Raw genomic sequence first — 20,737 nt, forward strand, 5'->3', positions numbered from 1 at the left:
TAGGGAAATGAGAATTGTGGTATCTTTCCCTTTCAAATTTATAAAAAGTTACTGCTTCTAACGCTGTTGACAGGGGGAAATGAACACCTTTCACACTGCTGGTAAGAATCTGAATTGCTACAGCCTATTCGAAAAGTAAGTTGGCGTCTACTAAAATTTAAAATGCACATACTTTCTAATACAGAAATCCCACTGCTAGGACATTGGCCTCCAGAAAAAAACACAGCAGTACATAAACACATACCTACAAGGGCATATAAATAAGTAGTGGTGGCTGGGCGTGGTGGCTCATGTCCGTAGTCCCTTGAGCTGAGGAATTTGAAACCAGCCTGGGCAGCATGGTGAAAGCCCATCTCCATTTTAAAAAATACAGAAATTTAGCCAAGCACTGTGGTGGGTGCCTCTAGTCCCAGCTACTCGGGAGGCTGGGAGGATCCCTTGAGCCAGGAGGTGAAGGTTGCAAGAAGCCAAGATTACACCACTGTATTTTAGCCTCAGTGGCAGAGTGATGCCCTGTCTCAAAAAATAAAAATTAATAGTGGCAAGAAAGAGAAACAGTGTACAGCACTGGGATGATCCTGGTGCATAGATTAAAAGAATGAGTTGGATCTACATACTGCTCTGAGGGATGCCCATTATTTTGTCAAATTAATAAACATTCATGGCCAAGTGTCGTGGCTCATGCTTGTAATCCCAGCACTTTGGGAGACTGAGGCAGGTAGATCACAAGGTCAAGAGATCAAGACTATCCTGGCCAACGTGGTGAAACTCTGTCTCTACTAAAAATACAAAAAATTAGCCAAGCATGGTGGTGCATGCCTGTAGTCTCAGCTACTCGATAGGCTGAGGCAGGAGAATCACTTTAACTCAGGAGGCCGAGGTTGCAGTGAGCTGAGATTGCGCCACTGCAGTCCAGCCTGGTGACAGAGCAAGACTCTATCTCAAAAAAAAAAAAAAAAAAAAAAATTTAAGAAAATAAACATTCATAGACTTGGCTCTAGAATCTCATTTTTCTAAAAGTTGAGGGAAAACTTTACACTTATGTGTTTATATGTTTGACCATATAGAAGAATGTAGAAGCAACACACACCAAATTAATAATGTGATGTCTTGGGGATGACATAGGGGAAAGCTGTTAATTTTATATATGTAATTTACACACTACACACACCTTTGTTTTGATTTTATACAATGTGGTACACTTTATAATCCTCTTACATTCTAAAAGTACATTAAAAGAATGTAATAAAACCCAATTGAAATGTCATCAAAATAGATAAAACTTGTAAATCTGGCCAAGAAAATCTTAGAGGATATAATGGTAAGGGGTTCAGGCTAGAACTCTGGTGTCTAAATTCTAGCATTCACCCCCTTTTCCATTGGAGTCTTATCAAGGAAATTATATACAAATAATAATAGCTAAAGAGGAAACCTAGCATCATTCTATTAATAACTAAACAAGAACCACTAATGTGATGCTGCTCCCTGGTAAACTAAGTGGGGAAAATGCAGTTTCGCCCTGAAGCCTCAGTGAAACTTTCTGCTTTTCTACCTCTAACTCAAGGATGGACCCAATTTGACCTCTCCTAGCCAGTTGTAGGTTCAGAGAAGCTGGAGCGGAAGATGGCCAGGCCTGTTCTGAGGAGGCCAATTTGCATGCCCATGTAGGAGCAGTATAAGCCAGAGCCAGAGAGCCATGGGACATGTCTGACTGTAGCATGGTCAGGCCCACATACCTGTCTCAAGCTTTAGCCAATCACTTCAGCAATTCTTCCCCCACCGGAGGAGCTAGTGAACTGTGGGGATAGAAGAGCAGAACCCCCCATGCTCAGTATTCTCTCCATGGGGGACCAGGGCAGAAATGCATCCTTGCTATGGGCATAGGCGGAAATGTGGTGTTAGGGGATGAGGAGCTTAAAGAATGAGAGTGCTGCTAACAATTTGCAACAGTACAGTCAAAAAATCTAGGTGAGGGGTTGGGCTCAATGGCTCACGCCTATAATTTTCAGCACTTTGAAAGGACCAAGGTGGGAGGATCGCTTAAGGCCAATAATTAGAGGCTGCCGTAAGCTATGATCATGCCACTGCATTCCAGCCTGGGTGAGAGATCCCATCTCTTAAAAAAAGAGAGGATGGGCACAGTGCCTCATGCCTGTAATCTCAACACTTTGGGAGGCCAAGGTGGTTGGATCACCTGAAGTCAGGAGACCATGGAGAAACCCCATCTCTACTAAAAATACAAAAAAAAAAAAAATTAGCTGGACCTGGTAGTGCACGCCTGTAACCCCAGCTACTCAGGATGCTGAGGCAGGAGCATCACTTGAAGCTGGGAGGCAGAGGTCATTTTTCATCAGTGAGCCAAGATTGCGCCATTGCACTCCAGACTAGACGATAAGCGAAACTCCATCTCAAAAAAAAAAAAAAAGAGAGGGAGAGAAAGACTCCTTACGAATCAGTAAAAAAGAGATATGCACAACCCAGTAGAACAACTGGACAAATGTTCTAAGCTGGTGATTCCATGTAGTGGTGAAGAGCTTGGGTTGTGGAATGGGACTACCTGTGTTTAAAATGGAGCTTTGTGATTTGGGGCAAGATATTTAACTCATTCTTAACTGAAAGTGGGAAGAATAATAGTATCTACTTTATGGCAGTGTTGAAAGGATTAAATAAGATGATGAGTGTAAAGCACTAATAATGCTTATACTTGTTCCATATAAGCACTCAATTATTAATGATTATTGTTATTAGAGACAAAGGTTGTCAATGAACAAATATACTCAGCCTCTGGCCAGGTGCATTGACACCTGTAATCTCAGCACTTTGGGAGGCCTAGGTAGCCAGATCACTTGAGGTCAGGAGTTTGAGACCAGTCTGACCAACATGACAAAGCCAAAGCCCTGTCTTTACTAAAAATACAAAAATTATCTGGGCCTGGTGTTGTGCGCCCATAATCCTAGCTACTCAGGAGGCTGAAGCAGGAGAATCTCTTGAACCTGGGAGGCGGAGGTTGCTGAGCCAAGATTACACCACTGCACTCCAGCCTGGCTGAGAGAGTGAGACTGTCTCCAAAATAAAAAAACAAAACAAATATACTCAGCCTCAATAGTAAGATAGTGATGAAATGCCATTTTTCATCAGTTTAGCATAAATGGAAGATTGCTTGTTTTCAAAGGTATGGAGAAATTGGCACTCTCATATAAAAAAAGAAAGATACATGGTAGAATTGGGCATGCCATAAGGTATTTCAGAGAAATTTTGCGTTTTCTTCAGGGGAATTGTATGTAGAGAGTTCTTTTTTTTTGAGACAGAGCGTTGTTTTGTCGGCAGGCGCCAGGCTGGAATGCAGTGGCGCTATCTTGGCTCATTGCAACCTCTGCCTCTTGGGTTCAAGCAATTCTCCTGCCTCAGCCTCCCAAGTAGCTGGGACTATAGGCATGTGCCACCACACCCAGCTAATTTTTGTATTTTAGTAGAGATGTGGTTTCACCATGTTGGCCAGGATGGTCTTGATCTCTTGACCTCATGATCCACCCGCCTCAGCCTCCCAAAGTGCTGGGATTACAGGCGTGAGCCACTGTGCCCAGCCTGTATGTAGAAAGTTCTTAGTCTTTGCTTTGGTTATCAGCTATATTAGGTTAGCGCAAAAGTAATTGTGAAAAAAAAAGAGGCCAGGTGCAGTGGCTCACGCCTGTAATCCAAGCACTTTGGAGGCCAAGGCGGGTGGATCACCTGAGGTCAGGAGTTCAAGACCAGCCTGACCAACATGGTGGTGAAACTCCGTCTTAAAACATAAATTTAAAAATTAAAAAAAAAAAGTAATTGTGATTTTGGCCATCACTTATAATGGCAGAAAACACAATTACCTTTGCACCAACCTAACATTAAACTCAGGCGCTTTATATTTTACACTGAAATGTGTGAAAGCTAGCTCAGTTGATCTCTATTGTAACAGAAACAGTCTCTGTTTTTGTTATTTGCTTGATTTAACATTTGTATCTCACAAGAAACAGAAACCCACTCAAGGTAGTTTAAGGAAAGGGAGGGATTCATTCAAAGGAGTTGGAGAATTCCCAAGGCAAGACAGCCTCAGGCCTCAACATGGGACTGGACCTGGCCAATGGAAAGCTGTTGTCTCACACCCCGTCCTGCCTCACATTACATGTCTCTTTTGTGCCTCTTTTCTTGCTTGCTTGTCATTCTCACTCAATATGTATGCCAGCTTTCCCTGCAGCTCCATGCACGCTGTTTCGGTGGTTTTTGTCTGCCTTTCCCTTTCCAGGCTAAAACTAGTTAGCTTTTGGGTCTCAATTCCAAATGCCTGGGAATGAATCAGTTAGCTCAGATGTCCCACTAGTTCAACCAGCTTTGTCAATTTAGCACAGCAATTCTCAGCCTTCGTTATGAGTTGATACCACTGGGAGCTTTAACTGATACCGAATCCTGTGTCTCATTACCAGAAATTCTGGTTTCACTGATCTGGGATGTTGCTAAACACAATTTGTTGGGATATGTTTAAGCCCCAGAGGATTCTGACATAGAGCCATGGTTGAGAAGCACTGACCTAGGAGAGAAAAGGGTCATCTTGTAGGTGTGGAATGCTCAGAGAATGGGGTCTCGGCCTAGGTAGATTATTCTCCCAGAGGTGTCCACTAGGGTGTCCCCATATTTGACCTTAGCCTCCCAGTTCTCTTTCTGTATAGGGTATGTTGGAATAACCTGTAGAACTTTAAGCAAAAAAAAAAAAAAAAAAAAATCAGAACCTTCAGAGGGTGGGGACCAAAGCAGGCATAGTTTTAAAGCTGCCCTGAGAATTCCAACAGTACAACCAGGCCTGCCCATCAGACCGTGCACTCTCACATAGAAGTACCATCCACAGTCATGACTTCATTTATACACTTTGGGTTTTGTTGTTTTTTTTTTTTTTCCTAAGGTGTCTAAAATCTTGGACAAATATTTAGGAGCCAGTACCATCTGACCTCTGAATAACAGGTGTACCTTTTTATTTTTAAATAATCTAGATGTCTTTTTGTTGTTGTTGTTTTGGGGTTTTTTTGTTGTTTTTTTTGTTTGTTTGTTTTGAGACAGAGTCTCACTCTTGCTCAGACTGGAGTACAGTGGTGCGATATTGGCTCACTGCAAACTCTGCCTCCTGGTTTCAAGCAATTCTCCTGCCTTAGCCTCCTGAGAAGCTGGAATTACAGGTGCGCACCACCACACCTGGCTAATTTTTGTGTTTTTAGTAGAGATGGGCTTTTGCTATGTTGGCCAGGCTGCTCTTGAACTCCTGACCTCAGGTGATCTGCCTGCCTCAGCCTCCCAAAGTGTTGGGATTACAGGCGTGAGCCACCGCACCTGACCTATATGTCTTTTTCCGGGTACTTCCATTGCTCCTGAGAGAAACTGGGAAGCACCAGCTGTGTCAAGTGTATGTACTGCAGTGGGTTAAACATTGCTGTGGGGGAGGATAATTTATTACAGAGATGTTGGTCACATCAGCCTAGTAGCTGACAGAAATGATAGGAAAGGCAAGACATGGTGGCTCAGGCCTGTAATCCCAGCACTTTGGGAGAACAATGCAGGCAGATTGCTTGAGCTCAGGAGCTCGAGACCAGCCTAGCCAACACGGCAAAACCCTGTCTCTACAAAATAATGAAAAATTTAGCCAGATGTGGTAGCATGTACTGTAATCCCAGCTACAGAGGAGGCTGAGGCACAAGAATCTCTTGAACCTGGGAGGTGGAGTTTGCAGTGAGCTGAGATTGTGCCACAGCACTACAGCCTGGGCAACAGTGAGACCCCATCTAAAAAAAGATAGGAAAAATGTTTATTATATTCTTTGCCTCCTAGGTCCTCCCATATATATTCTTGATAGGGAAGTGTCCTCTTGTGAGGGAGGGTGTAGGGAAACAGGCATTTGCATAGTTAGGTGGTAAGTGTGTAAATTGGAAGGCAGTTTGGAAAGTACTGCTCTGCTCTATAGAAATAACTTCTTACTAATGCAGAAAAACATGATTAGGATATTCATGGAGGCATGGCATTGTTTTTCATAGTGAAAATGGGAAGAAATCTAACTGTCTTGGGTTGAATAAATTATAATTTGACTGTCTTGTGGAATGCTATACAGTTGTCACAAGGAGACAGATTTATTTGTATTGGCCCCAGCATGAAAAGAAAATTGCTAGGCAGGATATGATTGGAAATTTTTAAAAAAAATTTTTGAAAAGCGAGAAGATTGCCAGGTATGATGGCTTATGCCTGTAATCCCAGCACTTTGGGAGGGCAAGGCTGTTGGATCACTTGAGGTCAGAAGTTCGAGAACAGCCTGGCCAACATGGTGAAACCCCATCTTTACTAAAAATACAAAAATTATCTGGGCATGGTAGCGGGTGCCTGTAATCGTAGCTACTTGGAAGGCTGAGGCAGGAGAATTGCTTGAAACCGGGAGGTAGAGGGTGCAGCGAGCTGAAATCACGCCACTATACTCCAGCCTGGGCAACAGAGTGAGTCTCCGCCTCAAATTAAAAAAAAGAAAAAGAAAAAAAAATTGATATATTGTATAAAGGAAGCAAGTTGCAGAATAATATATTTATGTAAAGAAAATCCGTATCCGTAAATCTGTAGGAAAGATCTGGAAGTAGTTCTGTAGAGCCGTACAGCAATTACTGGAGTAGAGGGATGGGCAGCATGGAAAGAGGGATTTGCACTTTTAATTCTCTATACATAGTACCTTAATTATTTACAGTTAGTATACATTGCTTCTGTAATGCTAAAAAAATACTTAAAAATATAAAGAACCAGGGGAAAAAGGAAAACAAATGGTTATCTTTATGTGGTGGGATTTTAATTTGTGGGGGGGGGGCAGTATTTTTCTAATGAAAAAGTTTTAATAATTGGGGAAAATCATTTTTAAAAATTACTTCAGGACTTTTAAATTTCATGAGCCCTTTCTGAACAATGAGGATGGCTTTGTTCTTGAATTCAAATTAAAAATTTAAGTCATCAATAAGTGAAAAATAAAATAAAAAAAAAGAAAAAAAATTTCAGTCATTACCTCTTCTGAAAGCATTGAGAAGCTCAAGGGAAGATTGAATCTCAGCTATTTCCTGACTTCTCCCCTAGGTTAGGTACTGTTGTGCAGAAATTGTCAAACTTTGTTGAAATGATATCAGCAGGGGTGTTGAATTCCTGAGAATAGAGAGTCCTGGGCCCCACTTGACATTTACTCAATTGGACCCTTAGGCTGGAGTTGAAGGCCTAGGAATGTAAACCACTTCAGGCAAGTCTGATAGCTAAGTTGGAAAACCATTGCTGTAGGCAGTATAAGCAGACGTAAGACACAGACCTATATTTAAGGCATTTACTAAGTGAAATAGCATAACAGTAATGTCAGTGCTTTCTTGAGGCACTATGGGATTAGTCACCAAATAGATGGTAGAGATAGATAAGCAATGAAAGAAAGAGCACTGGACCAGGAAGACTATAAATGCTTTATGAAGGAGGTGAAATGCCATAATATTAAATTTTGAGCCTAGGAGGTAGAGTTTACAGTGAGCCAAGATTATGCCACCACACTGCAGCCTGGGTGATAGAGTGAGGCCTTGTCTCAAAAAAAAAATAGGAAAGAATAAGCCTCTGATGTAGATTGTGAACCAGATATTTCATTTATATATTCATGTAAGAAGTATTTAATGGACAGCTACTAGGACTCAGGCACTATTGAGTATATTGAGTAAGACAGTTCTACATACAGCTTGAGGTAGGTACTGTGAATATCCTCACTTTACAGACTAGGAAACAACATTGGCAGAGTTGAGTAGCATCTCCAAAGTCTTAGAGTTAGCAGGTGGTAAGAGGGAGCCCTAGAAGCCTGATGCCACTGTGCTGTATTAACAGTGGGCAAGATTTGGATCAACGGAAAGGAGGCATGAGGACTTTACAGGTACAGAGGGAAGTGTAAGGAAAGTGATGGGGAACAGTGACTAGATAAATGAAGGTATAAGGTAAGTTAGGACCAGGTGGTGGAAAGCCTCATCAGGCTAAGAGGATCCTAAGTGGCAAATGCTCACAAGATCCGATATTTGAAGTCTGGGAGGAAATCTCTGATGACTTGAAAGGCATTTTCTCTTCCAGGTTAACTTCACAGTGTCATCTGCAAGATTAGAGAGGGATTTGGGACTTTGTACTCCCTGGTGTATCCACAGCACCTAAAACAGTGCCTGACTCCTAGTAGCTGTTGACTAAATATTTCTTGAATTAATATATAAATGAAATATCTGGCTCATAATCTACATCAGAGGCTTATCCTTCCCCTGCCCCCCCCCCCCCACTTTTTTTTTTTGAGATAAGGCCTCACTCTATCACCCAGGCTACAGTGTGGTGGCGTGATCTCAGCTCACTGTAACCTCTAGCTCCTAGGCTCAAACCATCCTCCCACCTCAGCCTCCCAATTAGCTGGGACTACAGGCATGTGCTACCACACCCAGCTGATTTTTGTAGAGATGGGGTTTCACCATGTTGCCTAGGCTGGTCTCAAACTCCTGGGCTCAAGTGATCCTCCCGCTTCAGCCTCCCAAAGTGCTAAGACTACAGGCGTGAACTACCATGCCCAGCCTTAGAGGCTTATTCTATATTCTGCCCAATGAGCCCAAGAATTTAGCCTTTTGTGTTTTTTAAAAAAAATTTTTGTGGGTACATAATAGGTGTATCTATTTTGGTATAGGCATGCAATACATAATAATCACAACTTGGAAAATTGGGTGTCCATTGCCTCAAGCATTTACCCTTTGTAAAAATACAGAATGCTTTACAAATTCCATGTCATCCTTTTGCAGGAGCCATGCTAACCTCTGTAAAGTTCCAATTTGAGTGTGTGTGCTGTTGAAATAAGCACTCTCATCTGGGTTTTTTTCCCTTTCTTCTCCACGAAGGCTGATATCAACTATTCCATGTTTCATTTAGAATCTTCCTTCTTATTTAATATTTTCTGGCCGGGTATGGTGGTTTATGCCTGTAATCTCAGCAATTTGGGAGGCCAAGGCAGGAGGATCACCTGAGGTCAGCAGTTTGAGGCCAGTCTGACCAACATGGTGAAACCCAACTCTACTAAAAATACAAAAAAAAAAAAAGGAATAGCCAGGTGCAGTGGCACCTGCCTGTAATCCCAGCTACTTGGGAAACTAGGGCAGGAGAATCGCTTGAACCTGGGAGTTGGAGATTGCGAAATTGCATTCCAGCCTGAGTGATAAGCGAAAATCCTTCTCAAAAAAAAAAATTCTGCAAAGGTCTGAATGTTAACTTTTTAGTTTCATTTGGTCACAGTCCCTCTTGCAGCCATCCCTGATTATCCCTTGCCATTCTCACTATCAGTCACCATAGACCCTCATCTTTCCCCTGTTACCCTCTGGGCTCCCTGCCTCCAGCCGCCTCCTTGATCCAGTCTGTCCTGCCCATATTTGCTTCTGGGGCTTTCCAGCCTACCCTCAGCACACTTTTCAGCTGTGCTCCCACGTGGCTCTCTCAAACAGGCCTGCTTGCTGCTACCAAATAGGACATTTAGTTTTGCCGCCTTTGTACTTTGCCCCTTCTGTTCCACATACCTGGGATGCCCTTCCCATTCCTATTTGCCTATCCAGATCCTTCCTATTCTCTTTTGAAGACCCTGCTCAGATGGTAACTGCACTTTTCCTCAGGTGTCCAGTTTGAATTACTGCTCTTTTCTCTCAGTTGTTATTGATTATTATCTGTGTCATAAATAAGCACCCAATCCTGTTACCTTGTGACGTTACTTGCATTGCTGTCTTAAGTGTTTTAGAACACTGGGTTTTGTTTCCCTTTACATCTTCATACATTATCTCCCCTAACAATCATATGGTTGTTGAAAGTCTGTGGGTGCTCCATAAAATGAATATTTAGACTTAGTCATCATTTTTAAAAGTTAAACATGGGTGACAAGACCTATGAATATACATAGAAAACACCTTAGGAATCTACAAAAAAGCTACTAAAAGTAATAACTAATATAGCGAAGTTATAGAAGACAAGATAGATGTACAAAAGTCAATCGTATTTCTGTATACAATGACAATGGACAATTCGAAATAGAATTTAAAACAGTGTCATGGTCAAGCACAGTAGCTCATATGTGTAATTCCAACATACTGGGAGGCCAAGGTGGATGGATCACTAGAGCCCAGAAGTTCAAGACCAGCCTGGGCAACATGGCAAAACCCTGTCTCTACAAAAAAATACAAAAATTAGCTGGGTACGGTGGTTTGCATCTGCAGTCCCAGCTACTTGGGAGGCTGAGGTGGGAGGATCACTTGAGCCTGGGTGGTCAGTCAAGGCTGTAGTGAACTGTGATAGAGCCACTATACTCCACACCGAGTGACAGAGCAAGACCCTGTCTTAAAAATAAATAGAACACGGAATGATCCAAGATGGCCGATCGCTAACATCTCAGGATTGCAGCTCCCAGTGAAACCTCAGAGAACAAGAGGACGCCACACTTTCAGACAAATTGTGGTCACTCATGGAGCAGAAGATTCCCAGTGGAGGAGCTCCATGGGTCGCCAGCGCGACTCTTGTGGCCGGCGCAGCGGTTTCACTGGCACCTCAGCGCGGCAGCTCTTGGTGCAGAGTAAACGGGACTGGTTCCCCTTCTGACTGAGATTTGGAGGAGCCACACAGGTCGCCAGCGTGACTCTTGTGGCCGGCGCGGCAGCTCTAGGTGCAGAGTAAATGGGACTGGTTCCCCTTCTGACCGAGGTTTGGAGCTCCAGGAAGGCAGAGTCGCCTATTACGGATTCAAGAAGGAAGCCAGACTGGAGATTCCCAGGCAGAAAAGCACCATCAGTCTTAACGCTGCTGTTTTGGCCAGCACAGTGGGTTGCTCATATTTCGGCCCTGGGAATTAACAACTTGGACGTCCACTCAGAGACCTATTTTGAAAGTTGGTAATTACAAAGACGACAGGTGGATACATTTACAATGATGGGAAGAAACCAGCCTAAAAAGGCTGAGAATACCCAAAATCAGAACTCCTCTCCCTCCAAAGAGGATCACAGCTCCTCATCAACAAGGGAACAAGACTTGATGGAGAACGAGCACATCCCAATAACAGAATCAGGCTTCAGAACATGGATACTAAGAAACTTCTTTGAGTTGAACATGTTGTAACCCAATGTAAAGAAACTAAGAACTTTGAAAAAAGGTTTGACGAAATCCTAATGAGACTAGACAACTTAGAGAGGAATATAAGTGAATTAATGGAACTGAAGAATACAATGCAGGAACTCCCAAGAAGTATGCACAGGTTTAAACACTCGAATTGTTCAAGCAGAGGAAAGGATATCAGAGGTCAAAGACCAACTTAATGAAATAAAACGAGAAGACAAGATTAAAGCAAAAAGGATAAAAAGGAATGAGCAAAGTCTCCAAGAAATGTGGGACTATGTGAAAAGACCAAATTTATGTTTGATAGGTGTACCTGAATGCGACGGAGAGAATGAATCCAAGCTGGAAAATATTCTTCAGGATATTATTCAGGAAAATTTTCCTAAACTAGCAAAGCAGGACAATATTCAACCCCAGGTAATACAGAGAACACCACAAAGATATTCCTCAAGAAGAGCAACCCCAAGGCACATAATCGTTAGATTCACCAGGGTTGAAACGAAGGAGAAAATAATAAGGGCAGCCAGAGAGAAAGGTCAGGTTACCCACAAAGGCAAGCCTATCAGACTTACAGCAGATCTCTCAGCAGAAACTCTACAAGCCAGAAGAGAGTGGGGGCCAATATTAAACATCCTTAAAGAACAGAACTTTCAGCCCAGAATTTCATATCCAGCCAAACTAAGCTTCACAACTGAAGGAAAAATAAAATCTTTTATGAACAAGCAAGTACTCAGAGATTTTATTACCACCAGGCCTGCTTTACAAGAGCTTCTGAAAGAAGCATTACACATAGAAAGAAACAACCAGTATTAGCCTTTCTAAAAATATACCAAAAAGTAAAGAGCATCAACATAAAGAAGAATTTACATCAATGAATGGATAAAACAGCCAGTTAACATCAAATAGCAGTAATCCTAAATTTAAATCGACTAAATCCCCCAATCAAAAGATACAGCCAAAACCTAACGGCATGTTACATCCAGACCTGTTTCACATGCAAGGATACACAAAGACTCAAAACAAAGGGATGGAGAAAGATTTACCAACCAAATGGAGAGCAAAAATAAATAAATAAACAAAAAGCAGGAGTTGCAATTCTCGTATCTGATAAAATAGATTTTAAAGCAACAAAGATATAGTGGTAAAAGGATCAGTGCAACAACAAGAGCTAACGTTCCTAACACCCAGATGCATACAGACTTAGACTCAATGAGACAGAAAATTAATAAGGATATCCAGGACTCGAACGCAGATCCGGAACAAGTAAACTCAATAAATATTTATAGAGCTCTCCACTTTAAATATACATTCTTGTCAATACCACATCACACCTACTCATAGGTTTAAATGAAACATTGATTGGCCATTATTAATACCCATTTTTTTTAGAATAAAGCAACATATCTGTTCTCTCTCCTTTTTCTTCCTCCTTCTTCCTCTCCTTCACTCCTTTTTTTTTTTCTTTCCCTCTCTCAAAAAAAGAAAAAAAAGAAATCAACTTGTAGACCTCTAGATCCAGTTTGGCAATGTCTCTCTCATTGCTTGATTTCCTTCCTTCCCTTCTCTCCCTCCCTCCCTCCCTCCCTCCCTCCCTTCCTTCCTCCCTCCCTTCCTCCTTTCCTCCCTTTCTAAAAAATTTTTTAAAAAAATAAAACACAATTTCATTTATAATAGCATAAAACTTAAGTAGAAATAAAATTAATGGGCCAGGTGCAGTGGCTCATGCCAGCAATCCCAGCACTTTGGGAGGCTAAAGTGCGCGGATCACTTGAGGTCAGGAGTTTGAGACCAGCCTAGCCAACATAGTGAAACTCTGTCTCAACTAAAAAATACAAAAAAAAATAGCCAGGTGTGGTAGTGCATGCCTGTAATTCCAGCTATATGGGAGGCTGAGGCAGGAGAATCTCTTAAACCTGGGAGACGGAGGTTGCAGTAAATGGAGATCATGCCATTGCACTCCAGCTGAGGTGACAGAGCGAGACTCAGTATCAGCAAAAGAAAAAAGAAATAAAATTAATGAAAGAATCATAAGAAATACACTGCAAACTTTAAAACATTGCTGAAAGAAATTAAGGCAGCCAGGCATGGTGGTTCACACTTGTAATCCCAGCACTGTGGGAGGTCAAGACAGGCAGATCACTTGAGGCCAGGAGTTAGAGACTAGCCTGGCCAAAATGGCAAAACCCCATCTTTACTAAAAATAGAAAAATTACCTGGGCATGGTAGTGCACACCTGTAGTCCCAGCAGAGGCGTGAGAGTCACTTGAATCTGGAAGGCAGAGGTTGCAGTGAGCTAACATCACGCCACTGCACTCCAACGTGGGTGCTAGAGAAAGACACTATCTCAAAAAAAAAAAAAAAAAGCCTAAATTAATGGAGAAATGTGCTTTGTTTATGGATTGGAAGACTTAGTATTGTACGATGTCAGTTCTCCCCAAACTGATCTATAGATTCAACACAATCCCAATCAGAATCTCAGCAGGCTTTTTGTAAAATTTGACAAGCTGATTATATAATGTACATGGAAAAGGGAAAGTATAGAATAGCAAAACAATTTTGAAAAAGAAGAACAAAGTTGAAGAACTCACTATCTGATTTTAGAACTTACTAGAAATCTACTACAGTCAAGACAGTTTGCCTACTGGCAAACAGGTAGGCAGATAGATAATGTAACAGAATAAAGTCCAGAAATAGATGAATAAATACATGGTCAGCTGGTTTTCAATAATGGGGTCAAAGTAATTCATAGGAGAAAGAATGTCTTCTCAACTAATGATGCTGGTATAGTCAGATATTCATATGTAAAAAAGCAAACCTTGGTCAGGGTCAGTGGCTCACACCTGTAATCCTAGCACTTTGGGAGGCTGAGGCAGGTTTATCAACTGAGGTCAGGAGTTCGAGACCATACTGACCAAAATGGTGAAACCCCATTTCTACTAAAAATAGAAAAAAAATTAGCCGGGCACAGTAGCACATGCTTGTAGTCTCAGCTCAGGAGGCTGAGGTAGGAGAATTGCTTGAATCTAGGAGGTTGCAGTGAGCCATTGCACTCCAGCCTGGGCAGCAAGAGTGAAACTCCATCTCAAAACAAAACAACAAAAAAAGCAAACCTTGATTTATATCTTATACCATATAAAAATTTAACTTGAAATGACTCAAGACCTAAATATGAAGCCTAAAACTAGAAAACTTTTAAAAGAAAACATAGGAAAAAATATTTGGGACCTGGGATTAGGCAAAACTTTCTTAACTAGGACATAAAAAATTGGCTTGGCCTGGTGGCTCACATACGTAATCCCAGTGCTTTAGCAGGCCAAGCCAGGAGGATCGCTTGAGTTCAGAAGTTTGAGACCAGCCTGGGCAACATAAGGAGACTCCATTTCTGCAGAAAATTTAGAAATTAGCTGGGTGTGGTGGCACATGCCTCTGGGCCCAACCACTCAGGAAGCTAAAGCTGGAGGGTTGCTTAAGCCCAGGAGGTTGAGCCTGCAGTGAACCATGATTATGCCACTGCACTCCGGCCTGTGCAACAGATTGAGACCCTCTCTCAAAAACAAAACCAAAATTGTAGAATGCCACATTGCAAATAATGCAGTATTATTTGGCAGTAAGAAAAGAAGCAACTACTGATACACACAAGAACATGGATGAATCTCAAGAGCAGTGTACTGAGTGAAGACTCAAGACCATCTGATTCTATTTAAATGGTATTACAGAGAGACAAAACCATAGATCAGTGGCTATTTGGGGTAGGTATAAAGGGTTGACTACAGAGGAGCCATGGAGAACTTTTTGGGTTAATGGAAAATCTTACTGTGGAGGTTATACAATTGTGCATTTGCCACAACTCACCTAACTGTACACTTGTGTGCGTTTTATTATATGCAGCTATATCTAACTTTGTTTGAGCGGGGTGGGGGGAAGTCTGGAAGATACTGGTGTCTAAGATTGAGTTAGGTCAGAAAGATGAGTAGAAGAAATTCTGTTTTGTGTTGCCTGGTTAGTGCTTTTCCCCTTATTGTGGATCTTTACCAAATACACTCACCATTCCATCTTCCAGTTGGAAGTTCATAAACAAATGTACATAACATGTTACATAACAAATGTACATAAACAAATGTTCATAAACAAATTTCCCTTTGAGCCAGGTTGAGTTTGACAGTAAAGACTAGAAGTTAATGGTGAGCTAAAATTGACTCTAAGAAAAAGTGATCAGAACTAGGTGGGACTTTCTCATCAATGGTGCCTACTTTTTTTCCTGTCACAGTGGTTTGGGCTCTTGAGCGGTCATTCGACATACCTTTATGTGTAAACATAATGAGCCATTGTTGAGTTTGGAGTTGGTGACAGTTATGTACCATTGGATTTTTAAGTGAGCATTAGTTTGTTTAATGAAATTGCATGGGGTATTTCATATTTCTGGCCCCTGAGCACCAAATATCCTCAGCACTTAAGTCATTTCGGCAGCCAAAACCATCCCTATTCATTTTCAAAGACCTCAGGGGTTTCAGGGAAAGGTGTAGTTGGCTTGGCAGATAGTGCACTTACGTAGTTGGAGTCAAGAATGCAGGATTTGAGTCAGAAAACCTGTAATCAAATCTTGTCTCTGTCTCCTACTGGCTTTGTAGTGTTGAGTGTAACCACCCCTTTGAGTCTGGGCCTCCTTGTCTGCCAGGGGATGGTTGGACTAGATGCCCTCTCAAGGCAATCATTTTTGATTCTGCAGTTTAGTATAATAGTGTCAAGACTCATGTCACTGGCTAGGCACGGTGGCTCATGTCTGTAATCCCAGCACTTTGGGAGGCTGAGGTGGGAGGATCACTTGAGCCCAGGAGTTCAAGACCAGCCTGGGCAACATGTGAGACCTTGTCTCTACAAAACATGAACAAAATTAGCTGTGCATGGTGGTGCATGTCTCTAATCCCAGCTACTTCAGAGGCTGAGGTGAAAGGATCACTTGAGTCTGGCAGATGGAGGCGGCATTGAGTTGTGGTCGCACCACTGCACTCCAGCCTGGGCAACAGAGGAAGAACTTGTCTTAAAAAAAAAAAAGACTGGGCCGGGCACGGTGGCTCAAGCCTGTAATCCCAGCACTTTGGGAGGCCGAGGCGGGTGGATCACGAGGTCAAGAGAACGAGACCATCCTGGTCCACATGATGAAACTCCGTCTCTACTAAAAATACAAAAAATTAGCTGGGCATGGTGGCACGTGCCTATAATCCCAGTTACTCAGGAGGCTGAGACAGGAGAATTGCCTGAACCCAGGAGGTGGAGGTTGCGATGAGCCAAGACTGCACCATTGTACTCCAGCCTGGGTAACAAGAGCGAAACTCCGTCTCGGAAAAAAAAAAAAAGACTGTCACTTACCAGGGATTTAATGTATTTGCTATACTGCTCACAAATGCTTATATGTCTCAACTTTGGCATGTTACAGGTTCAGCTTGTTGGTTTAGATGAAGAGAGTTCGGAGTTTATTTGCAGAAACACCTTTGACCACCCATATCCCACCACAAAGCTCATGTGGATCCCTGACACAAAAGGCGTCTATCCAGACCTACTGGCAACAAGCGGCGACTATCTCCGTGTGTGGAGGGTAAGCGGATGCTTTATTAGCAGCCAGACAAGTGGGCTTTCTCAGCCTCAGCTGTTAGCAGTGAGGAGTCACAGAACAGACCAGTGGGAGGCATCGAGTGTCATTGCTGCACGGGAGAAATAAGCGAAGCCTGAGTAGACTGACCTTGTTTGGCTCAGCAGATTTTCTAGTAAATCAAGTCAAGAGTCCATGAAGTCTGGCTGCTGACTGCAGTCAGTTCAGTCAACCCAATGTGACAATGACAGCCTTCGGTGGAGGTGGGAATACTTGGGAACTCATATTCTGTTTGCAGCCAAGATGTTTTTGAGTAAAGTAACAAATACCAGGGCATCGATTCTGATGAAATGTGTGAGTGGATTTTGGAGGATTCCCTCCGCCCTCACCTGAGCTCAGCAGCAGCAGCGTTCTCTGTAGCATGAGTGCGGCCTTAGTCCACGTGTGCAGAGATTCCAGGTTGGGCAAGGTGAGAAGACCTCTCCCCTAGGAAGATGCAGGGATGAAAATGTAGAAAACAAAGCTGGGCAGAGGAGAAAGTATGGGGAAAAGTAGCATTCAGGGAGTCCTGGGTTTGTTACTGTTTTTGATAAAAATGTTTTCCCTCACGTTATATGTTTGTTAGGATATTCTCTAAACAGGGATTTTTAAAAAGACTTTTTATGAGGATAAGACTGGCTAATTAAAAAAAATTTCTTGTTCCTTCAGGTTGGTGAAACAGAGACCAGGCTGGAGTGTTTGCTAAACAATAATAAGAACTCTGATTTCTGTGCTCCCCTGACCTCCTTTGACTGGAATGAGGTGGATCCTTATCTTTTAGGTAAGAGAGTTAGGGAGTAGTATTTCAGCTGGAAGAAGCCAAAATACATTTTCTCAGATGTCACACTGGTCCTTGTATCATCCTACAACAAGGCCAAGTGAGAAGTAGGCTTGGTGTAGAATGTGGTTATGTATTAACTCCTTCCATGTGGGCGAGCTTTACATGTGTGTAGCTCTTGTCTCTCCACTTAGAATCTAAGGTCCTATGGTGAGGATTGAATTCTCCACTTAGAATCTATGATCCTACAGTGAGGATTGAGTATTTGACTCTGTGGCTCTGCAGGTACCCCCCACATTGTATTCTGTAGTCTTTATGGTATGTTGCTTTCTGGGCCTAGCGATGAGTAGACACAGGAGGGAAGCTTGCCTGAGAACCTTGCTCCTCTTAGCCCTGACTCGCACTGGTTGTTTGCAGGTACCTCAAGCATTGATACGACGTGCACCATCTGGGGGCTGGAGACAGGGCAGGTGTTAGGGCGAGTGAATCTTGTGTCTGGCCACGTGAAGACCCAGCTGATCGCCCATGACAAAGAGGTAATGATGCTTTTCCATTTGTCTTTCCTCAAATGCTTCCTGTGCCTTTAGCACAGGAAGAGGTCAGATTGTTTTCTCATTGTTCTGCACTTTATGTAGAAAATCGTAACACAACATCTTCTTATATAAATTGACAATAGTAATGCGTCAAAAACGGGAAGACAACACTATTGTAATTTGGCTAATGTAAATGACTTATTTTTTTGGCTAATGTAAATGACTTATTTTAAGGTCTGTCATGGTTCATGCCAGAGATGCTTTTTTAAAATAATAAAGTCTCTTGTAGAGGAATTGGGAACTGATGTGATTAAAAAAATAACCTTAGGGTATTACTTACCTTGAAACAGATTAGATTTGGGGAGAAAGGAAGGGAGACAGGAAGAGAAAAAATTTTCTGAGAGACAAACCTAATTATCCATTTTTCTCTATAAATGTTTTATGAAGTTCTAGTATGTTCACTTAATCTTTATACTTTTATTACTGTTGGCAATGGAATATATTTTCCTTTGATGGTGATGTTTCTGTGTTCATTGGGAAAACTGAGGAGAGCTATTTGTGATTGCATTTTTTTTTTTTTGAGATGGAGTTTTGCTCTTGTCACCCAGGCTGGAGTAGTACAGTGGTACAATCTCTGCTCACTACAACCTCCACCTCCTGGGCCCAATTGATTCTCCTGCCTCAGCCTCCCAAGTAGCTGGGATTACAGGTGCCTGCAATTGGAGACTCTTATTGTTACCTGGGAGATCATTGTAGAAGAGGGTTTAGTGTACTTGGGTGTTGTCACCATCCCTTGTCTCCCAATGAACCATGCTGGTGGAGCACTGAAGGGGCAGTCACTTAGAGCCAAGCGAGCATTACATACTCAGCCACATTGCCCATGGCACCTGTGGCATCTCTGTCCCTGAGGGTTATCAAGAGCTGGCATTAGAGGGTATACATATTGATAAACACGCCTCTGCCTTAAAGTAGCTGTACCTGGGTGTCTCCTTGTTGATGACTGGCCCAGTTCCTTCTGAACCACTTCTACTTCCTGCCATAGAAAGAGAAGCATAATTCCTTTATAGCCAGAAAAAACGGAATTCATGAGGTTAAATAGCAATAGATGCTTATTTGGCAGTGTCACTCAGTAGGCAGAACCTCAACACTGGAGCTGCAATATTTAGTGAGAAATTCTACTCATGTCTCCCCAGAAGTCAGCTGTCATTATCTCCAGAAGGTGAGTTTTGTTTGGCATTAGTTTGTCTGTTTCTGTTTCTCTCTACTTTTTCTACTTGTCTGGCTCTGGCTCTGGCTCTCTTCATCCTCTCTTTTTTTTTTTTTTTGAGATCGAGTCTCTCTCTGTCCCAGGCTGGAGTGCAGTGGCACAATTGATCTCGGCTCACTGCAACCTCTGCCTCCTGGGTTCAAACAATTCTGCCTCAGCCTCCCGAGTAGCTAGGATTACAGGTGCCGGCTACTGGCCCAGCTAATTTTTTTGTATTTTTAGTAGAGATGGGGTTTCACCATTTTATCCAAGTGGTCTTGATCTCTTGACCTCATGATCCACCCACCTCAGCCTCCCAAAGTACAGGGATTACAGCTGTGAGCCACTGCGCCCGGCCTTCATCCTTTCTTTCTCTGAAGCTCTCCATTGCTTTCTGCCTCTGTTTCCCTATAGACATTAGTGATTTGCAATGTTTGCAGCAAATAATAAATGCAGAAAACTGATTCAAAACTTAAATTGATTCACTTAGGACCACAAACCAACTACAAGAAGAAACAACATATCCTAGGACAAGAGGGTGCTACTAAACCTATTTGTGAATACAAGAACATCTAGGCCTCCCATGACTCAAAATTTCTGTTATGTCTTTCTTGCAAATGAGTCTCAGGTCCAGGTTTCACAGTAGAATCAGTCTGGCTGTTATTAAGTAGCCACCGGAGGGTTGCTGTCACCTCTATGATTGATGACCTAGGCCTTAATGTGCTCGTAGACCTGCCTCTCATTGTGCACAAGTGAAAGCCACCAAGGCCCAGGAAATAAGTGTCTCATTCTTTTAGTGTGGCAGAAGACAGCCACTGCTCTGTTGATCAGCAAGGTATGTGTCTTTTGTTTTATCACAGGGGTTGGAGGAAGAAGACTTGGAAAGCAGGAATGTGGGAAGAAGCCAGCCAGTTTCTATAGCAGAATGATCTTTCATCTTTGGGAAACCACTGATATTAGAGCTGTCAGGTTTTAGTACTCACAAACACTGTTTGGGCTTCATTTACCTGCTTCTCTGTCATGAACTAGGTTTAGGTGACCTCGACGTGGCAGATTTTTCTCCTATAGGAAGAAGAGGTAATGGATCTAAATCTGACTGGAGCTTCTTGTTCACCAACAGGTCTATGATATTGCATTTAGCCGGGCCGGGGGTGGCAGGGACATGTTTGCCTCTGTGGGTGCTGATGGCTCTGTGCGGATGTTTGACCTCCGCCATCTAGAACACAGCACCATCATTTACGAAGACCCGCAGCATCACCCACTGCTTCGCCTCTGCTGGAACAAGCAGGACCCTAACTACCTGGCCACCATGGCCATGGATGGAATGGAGGTGAGCACTCCCCTCAGACTACCATGGACCCTGCCAAGCTCCAGCACTGCTT

General features: G+C 42.6%; 1 protein-coding gene and 1 non-coding gene across 2 annotated transcripts in view; one reads left to right on the forward strand and one right to left on the reverse strand.

Moving 5' to 3' along the window:
* The window catches only part of DCAF7 (DDB1 and CUL4 associated factor 7), a 42,907-nt gene that overhangs the window by 12,293 nt on the left and 9,877 nt on the right, over nt 1-20,737 (forward strand). The window contains exons 2-5 of the mRNA XM_002748135.7: nt 16,607-16,765; nt 17,468-17,579; nt 17,994-18,112; nt 20,476-20,685. Of these exons, the coding sequence (XP_002748181.1) occupies nt 16,607-16,765; nt 17,468-17,579; nt 17,994-18,112; nt 20,476-20,685 (600 nt within the window). The remainder of the gene's footprint in view (nt 1-16,606; nt 16,766-17,467; nt 17,580-17,993; nt 18,113-20,475; nt 20,686-20,737) is intronic.
* Nucleotides 8,788-8,890, reverse strand: LOC118154274 (U6 spliceosomal RNA). The gene has a single exon (XR_004744155.1). It is a non-coding gene; the product is annotated as a U6 spliceosomal RNA (small nuclear RNA).

This window comes from Callithrix jacchus, chromosome 5 (assembly GCF_049354715.1).
Source record: "Callithrix jacchus isolate 240 chromosome 5, calJac240_pri, whole genome shotgun sequence".
In the NCBI taxonomy this organism is placed as follows: Eukaryota; Metazoa; Chordata; class Mammalia; order Primates; family Cebidae; genus Callithrix; species Callithrix jacchus.